We start from the raw sequence: 17,426 nt of genomic DNA on the forward strand, positions 1-17,426 counted from the left end.
GTTAATTAAACAACTTGCTTATTTCTAATTGGCAAAAGTACTCCAGCCCTCCCGAGACTTACAGCTAAGCACAGCAATGTCTGCTAAGAGATACTCACGAGCTGCTGAGAGATGCCATATAAAATATTGACATCCAGGAAAAGTAGCAATAGTAACAATCTTGTGTGGGGAATGCTTCACAAAAGACAAAACATGGATATTTATATTCTCAGGACCTTCCTTTTTTTTCCTTTTCCTTTTCTTTCTTCACAGTATACACTTTGCATGGCTTAGAGATAAAACCCAATATTTGGTAGGACTTTTGCAAAGTCATTTGAAATTTTCAAGTTCTATTGTAGCATGTGGAAACAATATTCAGCTCTTCTTTTTGCTATTTTGGTTTTTTTTTTTGTGTAGGTTTTTTTTCGTTGTTTGTTTGTTTTTTTAATCTTTGCTTGTTCTAGATGTCAATGATTGAGGGAAAAGGAGAGTAGCTCCTGTATGAAAACAGTATCTGAGATGGAATGCAATGATTTCACACAGCAAAGTTGCAGAATTGCCTCTTTTGAGTTTTTTTGGTTTTTTTGGGTTTTTTTTTTTTTTTTTTTTTTTGTGTGTGTGTGTGTGTGTTTATGGCCACTAATGTATTAAAGGAAAGCCCTACTGATAGTCCCCTCAATTTAGTTAGTATTATGCAAGATGCCCAGCAGTTGGGTTGACAGAAGGGCATACGGTCATTCCATCCCACTATGTTATGTCAGTGCAAAGAAAAATTTCATGAGGTGCGATAGGTTTTAATTTATATTTCTTTGAAGAAAAACGTTATCTCTTATCTTTCAGTAACATGGCCTATGCCACTACCTTAGAAACAGATCCAATATTTTTCATGTACTTTTTTTACATGCAAATGTTTATTAGACTTCAATACTGATACATTTATTATCTGACATATATAAATCAGTTGAAGAATCATATTTATAAAAAGTATTGAAGAATCCAATTTTACAGCAGCATTTTGTTGTATACTAAAGCATATTGTAATGAATTAATGCAACACTAAAACTCATAAGAATCCAATTTGAATTTGCTAATCTGTGCTGGCCATTTGCTATTTAACTGAGAAAATAACTAATTTTCATACAGATAAGGAAGACTTTATTTTATGAATCTAAGTAGTTAATGTACCTTAATGGAAATGTGAGTACTGAGAACTATAAATTTTTTATTTTTTGGCAGGACCTTGGAGATATACAGGAATCAGGTGTGCATGTGTGTGTTTCTGTGTGTGTCAAATGTTAAAATCCAGCAGATAAAGAAAGACAGCAATCTTTACTCTGCCAGCTGCACAGCAGCTGAGGAAGAGGTTTATAAAATATGTTTTTTTCTGTTAAACATCCAAGAAATCTCAGATTGGCCAGTATGTATTGCTTATCCAAGGGTGGAACACAAATAATCAACACTTATTGTTTTAGATTTGGGAAATATTTTTAAGATATAATTATGAGAAGATGATAATGGGTTTGTCTCATCTGCAATTTTTCACTTCTGTCAGAAAGGTCAGTAACTTTTTGTCTCCAATTCCTTGTAAAGTGCTGCTGAAGCATTTTTTAAAAGTAAGAAATTGTCGTCTTACTTGTAGTAGTCCCAATATTTAGGTGGCAATATGAGAAAATGGATGAAGTAGCCTTTAAAAGAGCTTTTTGTACCTAAGATTTGAGATATTATTGTTTGATTTTATTAAAAATCTCAGATTATATTTTTTTATCCTCTCCTGAAAGAAGATTTCATCAAGGGCTGAGTGGGCTTTCCCACCAATGATCTTGGTGGGAAAGAGCTGTCAAAAAATCTGGAAAATGAGCAGTAGAATTTAGAGCAGTGTGCACATGCAAATGTCCTTATTCAGAAGGGGATGTCTAAATGACTTTTAACTTCTTTGTTTACTTCCTATGTTTGACTGAGTGAAATTCGAATAAAATCATTTATTTACCTAGGACTATTTGCTTCTTAGTAAGAAACTTGAAATTGATTTTAACTTGACATATTTCTTCCCTGAAGTAATACAAAATCTTTGTCTAATAAATGCATACAGAGGCTTTGTGGCTCATCAGGGTGCCATGACATTCCAGTGTATTGATTCTGTGGTGTTAAAGGGTGACATATTTGGTGTTAACGGGCCATCAGAGTATTGGGATTTGAACTGTACATGGTAAGAACCACTGACTTTCCTGTAACCTGACAGGCTTTTTAAAGCAGTAGGAGTAATGTTAGTCTTACATAGTTCCTTGTGTATAAAATTTGAACATTAATAAGATTTTTGTATAATTAAATTAACAAAATCAGATAACATTTTTAAAATTCTGAAAATAAAATTTCATATTAACTGTTTTGTAAGAGCCACCACCATTCTGCATTTTTTCTTTTGTAAAATTTCCTGGCATCTAGAGTTTAAAATTCACTCTTGAAAGAAATATTTTATTTTATACTGTGTTTTGTTAGTTTTTTTTCTTACTTTTTTTTTCCCTGCAAAATGTAATCTGTCTTAGGTAAAGATTTCTCAGTTTCCTGCCTGATACACAGAAGGGACTTCAGTATTTTTCATCCTAGAAAGCAGAGGGTATTTATGGATCTACACCATGTGTTTGTTTGTTTCTAGGAAAGGCAGAAGTTGGAACAAAGCATTAATTTTTTTTCCCTCAGATATGTTACATGAAGTCTTTAAGAAAATGTCTTTGAAGGTCTCTCAATTTCTTGAGGAAATTAAGCCATTATTTTGAAATTTCTTTAAAAAATTCTGTGTTTGTGGGCATCCAAAGGAGGACTCAAGTTACAAGAAGTGACTACTGAAAAGACATCAGGAAAAAAAGGTTATGCAAATTTTAAGATGAAGTCAGCTCAGGAGTCTTGCTATTTGAAGAGAGAGAGGCCTTTCATTTGTAAAATGCTCTACAGTGATGCAGAAAACCAATTAAAATGTACATGAAGTATACACTCATTTTTAATTTCTGAGACATCCTTCGCTTTGAAATAGACACCCTCACAAATAAATATCTAGAATTGTAACCAATCAGTCTTGGCTGGTGTATTCTGTTTGCCAGCCAGGCTAGGCACACTTTCATTGGTGTACATATGTCTCCTGAAACTTAATTGAAAAAATATCTTTTGTTGTTCCCACCACCTTGAAGATATGGGGCAGGCATTTTAATGTGTCTTACTCCTGAGTACTACAGCTGGTAACATTCTGAGTAGGGGCAGCCATGTAAAAAGAAACTGGACTATCCTTCTGTAACTTACCTGGACAGAGAAAAGCCTTTTCTCTCTGCATATTAGATGTAATTTAATAGAAAAGAAGTGGAGACACACTTCAGACTGATTTTGGGTCCTACAATAAAAATTTTGCTACTTCACTAAAAAAAGTTGTTTTTTTATTTTTGATCAAATGTGAGAAAAAACCCAATACTAAACACTAAACTAAACCAGTTTATAGTGTATATTTAGTACTCCCATATGCAAATTCTGTACATATATTTATTTGCCATGAGGAATTTATGAGCAAAAGGATTTGTAGTTATCTAAAATGTGGAAGTGTGTGAACTATGCTATGTTCGAATCACCAGAGTGCAATCTAATGTGAGGTAATTCATCTGATCTTACAGATATTTGTATGCAACATTTATTGCTTTCCACTGTTCCGATATTTTTCATGTGAACTCTTAGCATAACATAATTTTGTATGTGACAATATTTCACACATATAACCATTGTAAAATCTAGCTTAATTTTGGTAATTTTAGGTTTAATTTAAAAGCATGTCTAAGAAATTAAAGGTCACATCATTAACTGCTTATTTTTTTTTCATGTTTTTCTTCATTCTACATCATATGTTAAAGAGAGAAACAACTCTCTGTTTCCATTAACAAAAAGTGAATAGAGAAGAAAAAGCAATTATTTGCAAAATGTAAAAAAAACACCTCATGATAATTTGACAGACTTTAGTTAAAGCAATCTACCATGGTGTACTCATAAGGCACATTATAAAATAAGCTCTTATTTGTTAGGAAACACCATACTATTCCTTGATAAAGGACTTCAAAAGTTGCAAGTGGTTTAGAAGCATGAAATTTATGTTTCCTTTGAAAGTGAAGGCATAAATACAAAAAAACCCTTCATGCTTTGAACTTAATTTTAGAAAAATGAACAGTTGACAATACAGACAGGTTTATGGTATTGTTACAACAATTCAGTGTTTTGCATACATATAGCATCTAAGAATAGCTCTGCTCTTTATAAACTTAGTTTATCATTATGATGCTTCCACAACATAAGTGATTATTTAGATGAATGTACAGACTAACTGAGAATTTGTACCTTTTAAAATCCCTTTGGTTGTAACTTGGAGGTGCACTTAGGAGGAATTCTGGAAGCCAAATTTTATGTTTTGTTTACTGAACAACAGTCGCCTTTAATGTTGCTTTTTGAATCTGTATTTTACATTCATGTTTTCTGTGATCTGTTCAAACAGTGAGTTCAACCTATGTCTATCGTGGCATTTCTTTTCAAATGGCTGGTAGACTAATGAAAGTGCTTTCTTTCATCTGACATTTTATTCATAGGTGGTTTTGTTTTTTTTGTTTGTTTAGGGTGTTTGTTTGTTTGTTTGTTTGTTTGTTTTTATAAAAACCTACCAGGAGAGGCATTGCTGTGATCAGGGAGTTTTCCAGGTATGAGTGATATCTACTTGTACTTTGGAATTTTATAGAAAGGCTGGTAGGTTTGTCATTTCCTGCCTAAGGATCCTGTATAGAACAGTTAAGTCAACTTCCCTACATCTTTCACTCTCCCTGCTTTCCATAACTTTTTCTTTTAGTTTTGGCTGCTGTGTCAGTCTCTGCCGCTAGAGCCCTACTGTGCTTTTGGGATAATCTTCTTTGCTGCCTGATGGATGGAGTTTTATTCTCCCGAAAAGGAGCAGCAGGTCCCTGTTTCACATGCATTAGTGCATTTTGACTAGAGAGGAGAATAAATGCCTCTCCCAATCAAGAGCAAACAGGGGGGCTGAGGACTGGTGGTGGGGCAAGAGAAGCCCTTGAAGTCTGTTGTACCCCAGGAAGAGTAGGAGAGTCTGTATTGAGCAGGATTGCTGGCCCAGAGTCTCCAAAGGCCTGAAGTTACAGCTTTCCTGTGAAATCTGTTGTGCCCATGAGATGAAAAATAAGACTTTCCTTAACAAAGTAAGCAAAAAATATATCAGCTTGCGATTTCTACCACATCACAGTGATCTGTTTTAAATATATCTACAAAGTACTTAATTCCTTGATTAATTCTTCTGCCTTTCATGAACATTTCAATAAAAGTCCTTTCTGGCTGTGTATGTGCAAATGGAAAACCCTAGTGAGCAACAAATTTAATTGACAGCTATCATTCTGCATAGATTATATATTAGGCAATGGTTTAAAAAGTCTCCTTTAAAACAACCAAATATGAATGCCTCTAAAAAATAAAAGTACAATAAAAAAACACATATTTGTCATTTATCTCAGCTTTTTTTATACATTAAACACTGAAATCTTGTCATTCTTAATCTTCTTTCAGTCTTGGTGAGTACAGTGTGATGGCTAACGAAATTATAAATACATATAATACTATGTTTGAAATGTCAAAGGATCAGCAATAGAGAAAACAGATATTTTGCCTCTAGGCAGATTAATTTTGGGACTTGGAAAAGTATGTCCCCTGTACAATCAATGCAGTTTATTATCTTCAGCATTGGCCTTCACTAGTAGGGGTAGACAATGATTTTATATACACTGACAGATAGGAGGAAAGTGGGGATTTTGATACAGAAATATTCTTCATATTTGTCTGTGAAGTACAATATCTCAAACTCCTTCTCAGAGTCTCAGCTGCACAGGTGTCTATCCCATGTAGATGCATGAGAAGATTTTTTTTTTTAATGGAATAAATTATGAGATCAGAAAATTGCAATGAGTGGGAAATGGAGGGAGATTGGGAAGTCAGATAATCAGAGAGATGTACAAAGTAGGGGTGTGGTCATCATCAGGATAAAGTGCTCTGACAAATGTCAACTGAGACATTAAAGGGATGATTAAAAGAAAACTTAATTAAGCTACAAGAGCAAGGAAGAGAATCAGGACAATCATTACACTTAGAAATGAAAGGCTATGTAGATGTGATAGAGATATACATGGGAAAAGCAAAAGCTGGAAGCATCTGAGATGAAAGCAAATCCAGGAGTCTGATATATGTAAGTTAAGCAGGACCACATAGGTGTCATCATAGAATTCTGAGTGATACTGAGCAAAACATGCCATGTCTTCTTTTAAATAAATCTGTTAAAGAAAAAAAAAAAAGGTACTATTTTGTTGGAGAATAGCAAATACAGTATTTATATTAAAGTAGTGGAGAAGATGGAAAAGAAGGGATAAAGGTCTAAAAGTGTGACCTCATCTTTTATCAAACAGTAGAGCAGAGTTTATATAAAAAAAAAATAAATTAAGCTACTGACATAAAGAGCAAGGGAAGATAGCATGAAAATTGAAAATGCCTTTACTGCAAAGAGTTCATACAAACCAATCTGATAACTTTGAAAAGATAACCAATTTTCTAGACAAAGAAAATTTAGTAATCTCTCTCCTTGGACTTTAGCAATCAGTTGATACTGTGCCACCTGGGAAATTATTTGTGCACCTGAGGAAGATGGGAACTACTAAAGGAATCAAAAAATATGTAAGAAATTCACTTAAATGAGATGACAATTGGTTTTCTTGCAAAGGTAAGCATTATAAGAAGTTACTTGAGTCAAGAATCAGTCTTAAGAATATTTTTGCTCTATATTTTAAAGCAAAATGAGTGCAAATGTAATAAAGAGACTTGATTATGGAACAAATATAATCATGAATTTTTGTGAGAATTAGATTATATTAGGTGAAAGACTAGAAAACATTCTAGACTTTAGAAGTTAAGACAAAACAAAACAAGAAGAAGTTGTAAATTCAGTTAGGAAATAATGATATGGAAGCAGTAGAAAAAAAGAAGAATTTAATAAATTAGGCAAGAGTTACTAGGAGCACTAGTGACACAACAAATTTATTTTTGCAATATAAAGGTACATCAATTTTGGTGCTGCTGTGAAACAGACATAGTCAGGTCATTTGAGATGTCATTAATGAGACTTCCTCTGAAAAATCATTTTGCTATTCTAGTAAATAATTTTCAGGAAGAATTAAGCTTACTTTTAAACATTCAGAAAAAGCTGTATTAATAACCATGGAATATAGACTTAGCTGTGGAAGAGAAGACTAAAAGGGCTTTGCCTATTCAGACTTAAGGCTCTGAGAGACGTGCTGTGGCAAGCTAAAATTGGATGGCAGAAGCTGTTACTAACCTCAAGGCATGAATACTTGAAGCTCTTTTGAATCACTTTGTGAACCACTGCTTTGTATATTAGGGTAAACCAAAACTTTTACTTTAATACACCCAGCTGAAGACTGCAATAGTACATTAGTTCTTTCATAGGCACATGATATAATCCTGCCCTGAAGGCTTTAGTGCCCATCAGAAGGGTGGAGCAGATGGTAAATATTCCTGCCTCTGATTTTAAGCCACTGCTACATTTACTTCAGAGCCTTAAGAAAGCAAGTGGGAAGAGGAGATGTGATTGCTCTTCATAAACATGTTGGAAATAAATATCAGCAAAACTTATTAAACAGTAATATTGTCATAACAGCAAATATATACCACTATATATTTGCTTTAGAAACAGAAAAAAAAAAAAGATTTAAACTCTCTGAGATTGAGGTAACATAAAAATAACTTGATAGTTTTGAAATGGAACTTCATCCATTCAGAATAATACAATTACACAGATATTTTCCTTCCAGTAAGTTTGTGTATTCCTAAGGAAAGGGAAAAAAAAACCCAACAACAAAACGTGGGCCATGCTTTTAAGGCCTTAAATGATGGATTAAAATGTTAGTAGCATTATCTATGCCAAGATCAAGCTATGTTCTGTCAACTGTTTAAGGAGCACCACAAACTTCTCAGTGTGAGGTTTGCAGCAACAGAAGCACCTAAGGTTATTGGTACTTGTGCTTCTGTTTTCCATAAACCCTTTTTTTCTTGACATGGCAGTGTTGTTCAGTTTTTAAGGAGGTCCAGAGTTTCTGCAGCTTGATTGTAATAAATGACTTAAATAGGTATCATTCTTATCATTAAAATGCTTCTTAATGCAGTACATCAATAAGCAAGGTGACTGAATTTTGATAAATTTTTTACATAATTTGAATGCAAACCATATGGAAGCTTCCATTACTGGGATTTTAGGTAGATTAATACTATGCTATCCCACTCTGTGCCTTAAAAATACTGTTAGCAAGTCATATTTCTGGATATGGTCTACCTGACATAAGAAAATGCATAGGTACTGAAGATAGGACAATGATATTTTTTAGTGGATTGCAATGAAGACAGTCCTGTGCTTCAAGAATGGCAAGTCATTCTAGTAAACAGTATTAAATAGGCAATTTTTTTAATATTACACTGTTTCTGTGAGAGTGGATTAAAGAGTTAAATGGGATATATTATTTTGGTTTTCATTCCTAACTTTTACTAAGAGAATGTATATGCTTATCATTAATTTACAGTATTTTGTGTTTGTTTGAAAAAAACCTGAATTCTAAACATTTAAGTGGATGTGACTTTTTAAAAATTCTAAATTATAAATTCTTTATTTTGTGGGTATGAATTCATTCCTTTCAGGTCAATGGCATGTTCACAGTTCTTCCATCTATAACCACAGTCTTTGTGAGCCAGTAGTCTTCTAGTATTTAACATCAAGAGTGGTTGATATGTCACCATATTATTGCAAAATATGACTATGAAAATAAGTGGTGGGATTTGACAGATTCCTAAATGTTCCAAAATCATTTATTAGCCCAGTGTGAGAAGAAAATCAATAAACCAGAAAGTTTGTAAAGATAACAGATGATAGATGTTTATTTTATCAATTTTATGCTTGTAATGATGGGTTAAGAGGATTATTTTTTGTTTGGCTGGGGGTTTTTTGTTTGTTTCAGTTTTTTTTTGTTTGTTCTTTGTTTTTGTTTTGGTAAGAACTAAAAATGCTCATTTTGATGGACTTGATTTATATACCATTTAGGATTCAGTAATTATGGAAAAAATATGATAAATTTAATTTAAATGAGGTTAGATGAGAATACAATCATGTTCAACTGTATACTAACTCTAGGTGTGTTGCCCTTTAAAACTGTTTTCTTTAACTTCTCTTTTTTAAAACTTTTATTTTCAGGATTATTAAATTTTTATATTAATTTAGATCATATCTTATTACAGAAATTTTAATTATCAAAATGTATGCATCCATTTGTGATCATGTGTAGAAGTCCTCATTAATTTCTTATTCAGAAAATAACTGTTCATGAGTTCCATTTTGCCTATTTTTTGTCCTATGTGTTGTCTTTATATGTGTATACAAATGGCACAACATAAAGAGAGTGAATATTTTATTTACTGATTAATTTTCTTTTGTTTATTTAAGAATATGAAATTAGCTTTCCTTATGTAACACATACATTCTAAGGAAATATATTCAATACACTTTCTATAGTTCCCCATATCCTATTTTTGATTTCTGTCACAAACTGGAAATGAAGTTACATGTATATAAGGAGTTTAAAAATAGGTTAGAAGTATCTTGTGAAATGTAACAGGAAATCTACGGAGATATATTTTTATCTGGTATTTTCTGTAGTGAGCAAAAATGAGCATGTTGTGCCTTTCAGTTCCGTTCAAGAATGCTGCAGAAACTTGTAATCTGTCACATTTTTAGTCATGTGAACATGTCAATCAGATGAATATATAATATATATTGCAATCATAACATATTTACAGACAGAGATGTAGTTCTGAGAATAAAGTGAAATGAGTGGCAAAACCACCCCACAATAAAACTGTACTTGCAGAAGTTAATGATTCTGAGTTTACAGAAATATATTATGGCTGGGATCACTATATTCTGTTAAAGTGTGACTTCTCACTTATTTAAAGAAAAGTAATTACAATTAATAGCAAATATATATCACTACAACTAAAAGGTCATTTCCCGATGAATATGTAAGTTAAGGAAAAAGGAGAAACAGAAATAAATATCCATAAATAAATTTGGGGTGGTTTCTGCAATAATTTTTATGTACTGCAACATTGAAATTCTGGAAGCAATTTCCCATTGAAATACTCAGGAAAAATAATTCTAACCTATCAAGAAATTATGTGAAATTATCCCTATGATAAGCAAGTGTACTCAGTCTGTAATGAGAAACTTCTAGGCCTATATTTTAGCATTATGGACTGGATTAGTGGAGAGCTGCAAGCATCTTGCTCATGACAACTGAAATAGTGACTATCGATTCTTCATTTAACTCCGGTGTATGTGCATTTTTGCAAAAGGAAATGGAAGAAGAAACAAGACAGTAGTATCACTTTCATGGAAATTAGCAAGGTTCTTCAACTGTTGTAGAAAAATGGGGAAAACAGCACCTAATTTAACAGAAATTTGGGGAGAAAAGATAATTTTCTAATTCTTTTCTGGCAATCATTATGTATGGATGTATCCACTAACAACACAGAGCATGGGAATGTGATTTGGGTGTGAATTTGTCTTCAGTCTAGTTTGGAGTCCTTCTGCACGTATTTCTGAGCACCACTGAGCATTTTGAAGCATTGATTTGTCCCGGCGTTGTCTTTAGATTGTCATGTTGCGTGAAGCACCTGAAGTGCAGGTGCAAGGCTTCCATCAGTTTGCTCTCTGTGCCTGCAATGTGTGCCAAAAATTGGCAGGTGATGCAGACTTTGTTGCTCGTTAGGATGTAAAGAGGCGCAACAAATTGCACTGTCATCCTTGCCTTTGTATGCTGCATCAGGTGTACTGCAGGTAATATAGACACACAGACTGAGACTTCCATGATTGCCTGAGATCTAGTGATATAATGTATTGCATTTTTGATAATAAAGATTCAGCATTTTGTCTAGTATGTGCCAGGTAATTTGTGTTACTTGTTTAATCTTTTCTCTCACGATTTATGATTTGATTTGTTAACTGAAAAAAACTAGTATCGGTATCTGTCATACAAGAAAGCTCTAACTATATAAGGTATATGTTACATCTATGAACATTTTGTGCCTCAGAAATATCTTATGAATGCACCAGATGCTCACAATTGTGTTTATATTTTGGAGAAAGGTATTTAAAATACATGTTAACATATCCCTGTTGATTGCATACTGGACAAGTCTATTTTTCCAATGAATGTACTCTCCTTGAAGTTAGAAAAACTTAATTTTTACATGAATTTGAATAACTGTTAAGTTAGGAATTTTGAGGTATTCAATGAACTGAAATGAAAGGTACAGATAGATCAATAAAAATAAGTAGGTAGGTAGGTAGATACATTTTTATTGAATGTTTTGGCCTATTCAGTGTTTTTGCTGTTTTGTCAAGTTAAATCAGTGTAAATTGAACAAAGAGATTTGTATGTAATTTGTATATAATTTGGTTGGTCATGATGAAGAATTTCACTGAGGTGTAAATATATTTATTCTCCAACCAAAAAAGAATGTTTTTCTTGTTTGTCCCAGATGGCTTCCTGTAAGAAGATCATATTTAGATTGAGGAGCAGACGTTATTATTTAAGGACATTTAGGAGTCTTTTATGTATAATATTCATAGAGGAAAAGATTGTTTATAGAGATGCTTGACATTGCTATCCTACTTTTGTATAATTTGGTTTTAAATTTACATATGTGTAACAGATTACAAGAAATGATTCATTAAAATAAGGATGCAGTAGTCAGTGATATAAAATAAATATAAATTATTAATAATTCAACAGTACTGGAAAAACTGAAAAGACTGATGAATGTCAACAAAACATGTTATGTAACTACCAATAGTGGGTTAATTTTTTTTTTTGTGTGGATGACCCAATTCCAGGTGATATTTTAAGTCCTGTTTCTGAAGAATATATTGGACAGAAACCTTCACTTTTATCACTAGATGTGCATGTCTATTTAGTGTCTCATTTCCTTCACAAGCATATTGATCAAAATGAGTCAAAGGAAGAAGGTTCTTCCACCGTTCTCCATTTTCTTTATGTCCAACTATGTAACATAGTTGATACCTGGCATTTAGAAGAATGTAGATGTTCATAGAACTGTCATTGTATACTGTATGTTGCCCTACAAATCTGGCTTGCTCACTCCATTTTATCTTGTGGTTGGGTGAGAGAGATGAAGGGAAAGAGGAGTTTGCCTGTTTGCTTTCTTGTAAAATTCCCATTTTTTCCTTCTTTCAGTTCTCTGTACTGCACTATTTAGCCCATCATTTAATGGAGAAGAGTTATGCTTACCATTGATACCTGAGACACCTATATTATTTTATACTCTGTCTGCAGTAACTCTGAGTAAGAAAGGGAAGAATTTATAAATCACTCCAACTTATCTATAATTAAATAGACAAATAAATAGCCTGTTTCTGAGCATAGTTCACTTAATTCCATCTTCTTCTTAAAAAATATGAAAAAGTATATTTCTGTTCCTGTCTGTATGAAACAGACAGTTCTGTCTTTGCTGCCAAAATAGTTATTCTATGGAATATGTTTGGTTCCAAGGCAGAGAAGAGAAATTTTCTGCTCACTAGTAAGATCCATGGTAGAGGATTAAGTTAGCCAAACCCTACTCACATCCCAGTAAGCAGACATATATTTCTGTATTTTTTGTAGGTGGATACAGTGCAGACTACGCAGCACCCTGGCCACATTGAGGAATCATGTAAAATGAATGTATGTGCTCGTAAGTGAATTATTTATGAATTGACACTCCAACTCTAAGGGACTAAGAGCTGGATCACAAAATCCATGAACTCTCTTTACTCTTACGTTAAGACATTGATTCCCAGGGGGCAGGGTTACTGCAGAACTAAGTGGACTTTTAAGCAAAGCTATTAGAAAAAATGAAACAAAACATGACAAAGCATGATAAAAACTGCTTGAAGAGATTCAGATTGCATTTTGGATGCATTTGGAGAGACACTAAATGGAGAACGCAAAGAAGCAAGAATCCAAAACAGGAAAACAAATGGTACATAGAAAGGTTTGGTAAGCAGAACTGATTGTAAGTGGAGGAAGAAGATCAAATACCATCTAATTCAGGAGTATGAATAGGATGAAAGCCCTCACCATTTTCTTCTTTGTTCCATCTTTAAAAGGACTGAAATTTGATTAGATGATTTGTTGAATTAGTAACTGGGAGATGACTGTGAACAAGGTTGAATTTTCAGCGTTTGAATCAATGAAGTATTTGTGGTTTACTGAAAAAAAAACCCCAAAAACAATCCTGATGATATGCTAGATAAACAAAGAAAAAATATACCTCAGGACTGAAATTCTGGAAATCCAGAAACAGTCTTAGTATTTGAAAATCTTTCACCCGCTCAGGGACATGAGAGAGAGTGTGGAAGAGGATTCCAGTCAAGTGGCATAGGGTCCTTCAGATTTTTTGAGAGAAATGGCTCTCAAAGGAAGTTGAGGTAGATAAAAAGATGAAACCAAACATGCTAAATGACTATCAGCAAATAGGGAAATCAAAACTCACATGGTGCACATACAGTTTAGTTGCTAAAGTCAAGTGAATTCACTTGGCTAGAGAGCTCCCGACTAGAATAATTGTATCAAGGATTGTGCAACTACCAGTATCAAAATCATATATACAGAAAATCTCTAACTCTGCAGTCACTACTAAGCTATATACATCATATAAAAACAAAGACTATAGTGCCAACTCCAATTTTATATATATATATACACACACATATACACACACCAATTTTTATATTAATTTTATATATGTATTTGGATATTACTCTATATATCAGCTTATGATTTAGAGAAAGGCTGAATATTTCCTCCTAAATAATTTATTTAATCATGTCCTTCATCATAAGAAGCAACAAAAGAGGATATTTGAATAATAATTTTCCAACAAGGTCTTTTTCTTAGGAATAAAACATAACTTCAGCCCATTGAAGATTGTGATGTAAATCTGGTATAGCTGTGTGAGAAATCTACACAATATTGTTAACAATACTGTATGTTGTGACTTGCTTTCATAGTATTGCTTTTGAACTGTATGAACAAAAATGCTGGAAAATACTTTTTCTCTCTTGCTTGTTATGTGTTTATGTTTGAATTAGCTCATCCTTTGTATTTATCCCATCAAAACTGATAGTCAAAAATACTTTTTCTCTCTTGCTTGTTAAGTGTTATGTCTGAATTAGCTCATCCTTTGTATTTATCCCATCAAAACTGATAGTCTGCCACTGTTTCCTATTTGGAGTAATTAGTTCTGAGTGGAGGAATTTATGATACAGTAGGGGCTTTGACCTTTTTATTGTACTGAGATATATTATCAAACATCAAAGTCAGTAGGCTGCTACCACATTGATTTTGTTTTCTGTGAACAAAATCAATGAGCAAAATTAGAATAAAAAAATCAATTCTTTCATTTTCAAATTGATTCAGATTTTCTATGTGGACATTGTTTATTTAAACTTGACTGCTAGTCTGGAACTTTAGTAATTCTGCATAAAAGAAATTATTAATAAAACAGGCAGAGAAAATTACAATTAGGACATACAGGAATGAGAAGGAAAAAGATGCAAAAGAGATCAAGAAAATCACAGTTTTCTATTGGAATGGATTGCTTAGGAATATCAGGGAATTATAAAGATTGGTGCCAACACCTTTGACAAGAAAATCAGCACATAGGTTGCTTGTTTTGCATTTTCTATCCCTTTTCTTTAGCTCAATTGATGCTTAGAAATGGTGTATGAAATACCTGCAGTCCATGGACCACATTTTGTGAGAGTATTTCACAGTATTTGCAAATCTTACCTAAAGATGAGAGAAAAAAATGGTAAAAACCACCAAAATATTTAAGACGCAACATTTTGCAGAAATAAATACACTAAGTATGCAAATATATTTGTGAAATTTTCAGCCTTTTTCTGAATATAGACATTATCTATAGAAAAAAATTTGAACGTGGAACATGTAAAGGCATTGTTAAGTACCTCTAATCAGATTCTTATCTCAAATATAGCAATTTTATTTCAATAAAATTATTCTTCAACTGGAAATGAACTCAAAATTTTGTCTTCTGTGTTCATTGCAATTTCTTTCTTCTGTATTTAATTTTCTGGTCAGAAGCAATTGCGAAGAAAGAACACTTAAAAAAAAAAAAGTGGAACTACTGTAATTTTCAGATTTCACAGAGTTTAGCAGTCAAGCAATTTGTATAGAATAAAAGCACTTTTATATTGCCTCCTGCTACAACACCAGTGAGGAAAGGGCAGCAAAACTGTGGGAGACCAAATGAAGAGATTTTTCTTCTTTATATCAACTTGCAAGATACTGAGAGCTTCAGAATTGCAAGTGGTGATATAGCTTTTATGAACTATTTCTTTCCTCTTTGCCTCCTACAGCTGCTTCATTGTTGAGTAGTGTCTTTTTTCATGTCAGAAAGAGGGAGTGAAAGACATTTGTGACAAGTGACATTCTACTTTCTGTTTACTGTTGTCCTGCTTGGATGAGAGAAAAAGATACATCCATCTGACTCTCATTTTCCTATATTTTAGGAAGAGGCTAATTTAGAGCTTTTAAAGACAAATCTGAATTGTCTTATTCATATGACCAGGCCAAATATACCCAGAGCTTTCTTGTATAAGACCATTCTTTTTCCGGTATCACTTTCTTTTCAATTGTTTTATACAAGAACACTAAAGAACAAGATATGTCAGTAGAAAAAACTATCAGGCAAGTTGTGATATGCAATTTTTTCAGCTAGTTACAAAACAAGGTAGATAAATAATTAGTAGGAATATTATATGAAATGGCAACCAGTGGGAAAGGGAGCTGAATGGCACAAGATCTCTTTTTCTCTTCTTAATGGTTCTACTTCTGGTGAATGTGAACTGTCATAATTTGTAGAGGCACTCTCAGTGATGCCAAACACAATTTTACATAGAAATGGTGCAGTAGAAATGGTCTTCACAGTAGTACTCAGCTTGCTAAACTATCTGTCAAACCTAGACTAAAGGATTAAATTAAGTACACTTGCACCTCCCAGATCGCGCTTAGTCTCAGGGTGAACAACACGACTGAGTTCAAGTACATTGTTTTTGCAAAGGCTCATAAACAACTTAAAACCTTCACCTAAGATTTCTGAAGCTTATAAAAAAACCTCTGTCTCTTCCTGCAAGCTTCATATAGGCCCATAAGAACAGATTCTTGGATTCACCCACTCACCATTGAAAAAGACTGGACAATCCCTGCTTTAACCCGTTACTCATTTTACTCTTTGAGAGTCATTCAATAGACTGAATTTTGCTGAGCTAGTAAAAGATAGCTTTGTACTCTCAAATGCACCAGCTATATTTAAATTTCCAATGTATACTTAATTATACATTCTTACAAACTCAGTATTATCTTCCTTTTCATTGGGGAAAAATTAAGCTATTGTGCTTGCAGACATTATATCTGACTTTTGACATTTCATTTAGGGAAAACTATAAATATGTGAAATGCTGTTCCATCTTCTATTTTGTTCTCAATATTTTACCAGAATCTACATTAAGAGATGATGAATATGACAAATGTTTTAAATCCTTTCTCTCACCATGAACATGCCTGCAATTTCACTGTTTAGCATTAAGCTCTTTGTTTTTGTTGGAATGTGTTCCTGAAATATCAAGAAGCCACAATCAAATTCTATTCTCCATCATACCCCAGTAGATTACCATTTCAGCAGTGAGTTTTCCTTTGATCTGCAGTTCCTAGGAATGGCATCTATCACAGAAAACCAGCTTGTTGCCATTTCTAAGGAATTTATGGTGCTAATGAAGAAGAAAATAGAAAAGGTTTGTTATGACTCCTGGCAGTCACCACAGAGCCCTCAATATTCTTCAGTGGTGGAATTCAAGAAAGGAATTAATGTTTCTACATCTAGTTTAAAATTAATTATCTTCCAAATCAGATTCGTTTTCACATTTAAACAGTCTTATTCTAGCCCAGTAACACTATTTTGAATAACAACTGCCAACCAAGCTAATTAAAATAATTCAATTTTTTTTATTTACATATAGAAATACTATATTTATTTATATATTATCTATTGGAAATATGACAGAGAAAAATGTTCTACAGGACTTTAATAAACCTGATTATGCTCTATAGCCTATTTTATCAGGCTTAATTATCTGTTTGTGTTACATTTTGCAGAGGTTTTATTCAGGAAAGCAGGATTTTCAATTGGCTTTTGACACAAAATAACCTTTCTTTAAACTGTTAAACTGTGTGCAG

The 17,426-nt window shown here is 33.0% G+C and overlaps 1 protein-coding gene across 5 annotated transcripts in view; it reads left to right on the plus strand.

Annotated features, from left to right (window-relative positions):
* Nucleotides 1-17,426, plus strand: part of PCDH7 (protocadherin 7) — a 254,853-nt gene that overhangs the window by 34,827 nt on the left and 202,600 nt on the right. Inside the window, exon 2 of one of the 5 annotated variants that reach the window (XM_041483404.1) lies at nucleotides 12,792-12,851. The exons of the other annotated variants lie outside the window; for them this stretch is intronic. Coding sequence (XP_041339338.1) covers nucleotides 12,792-12,851 — 60 coding nt within the window. The remainder of the gene's footprint in view (nucleotides 1-12,791; nucleotides 12,852-17,426) is intronic. 5 annotated transcript variants of the gene reach the window in all.

This window comes from Pyrgilauda ruficollis, unplaced genomic scaffold (genome assembly GCF_017590135.1).
Source record: "Pyrgilauda ruficollis isolate IOZ18807 unplaced genomic scaffold, ASM1759013v1 scaffold1, whole genome shotgun sequence".
Taxonomy (NCBI): domain Eukaryota; kingdom Metazoa; phylum Chordata; class Aves; order Passeriformes; family Passeridae; genus Pyrgilauda; species Pyrgilauda ruficollis.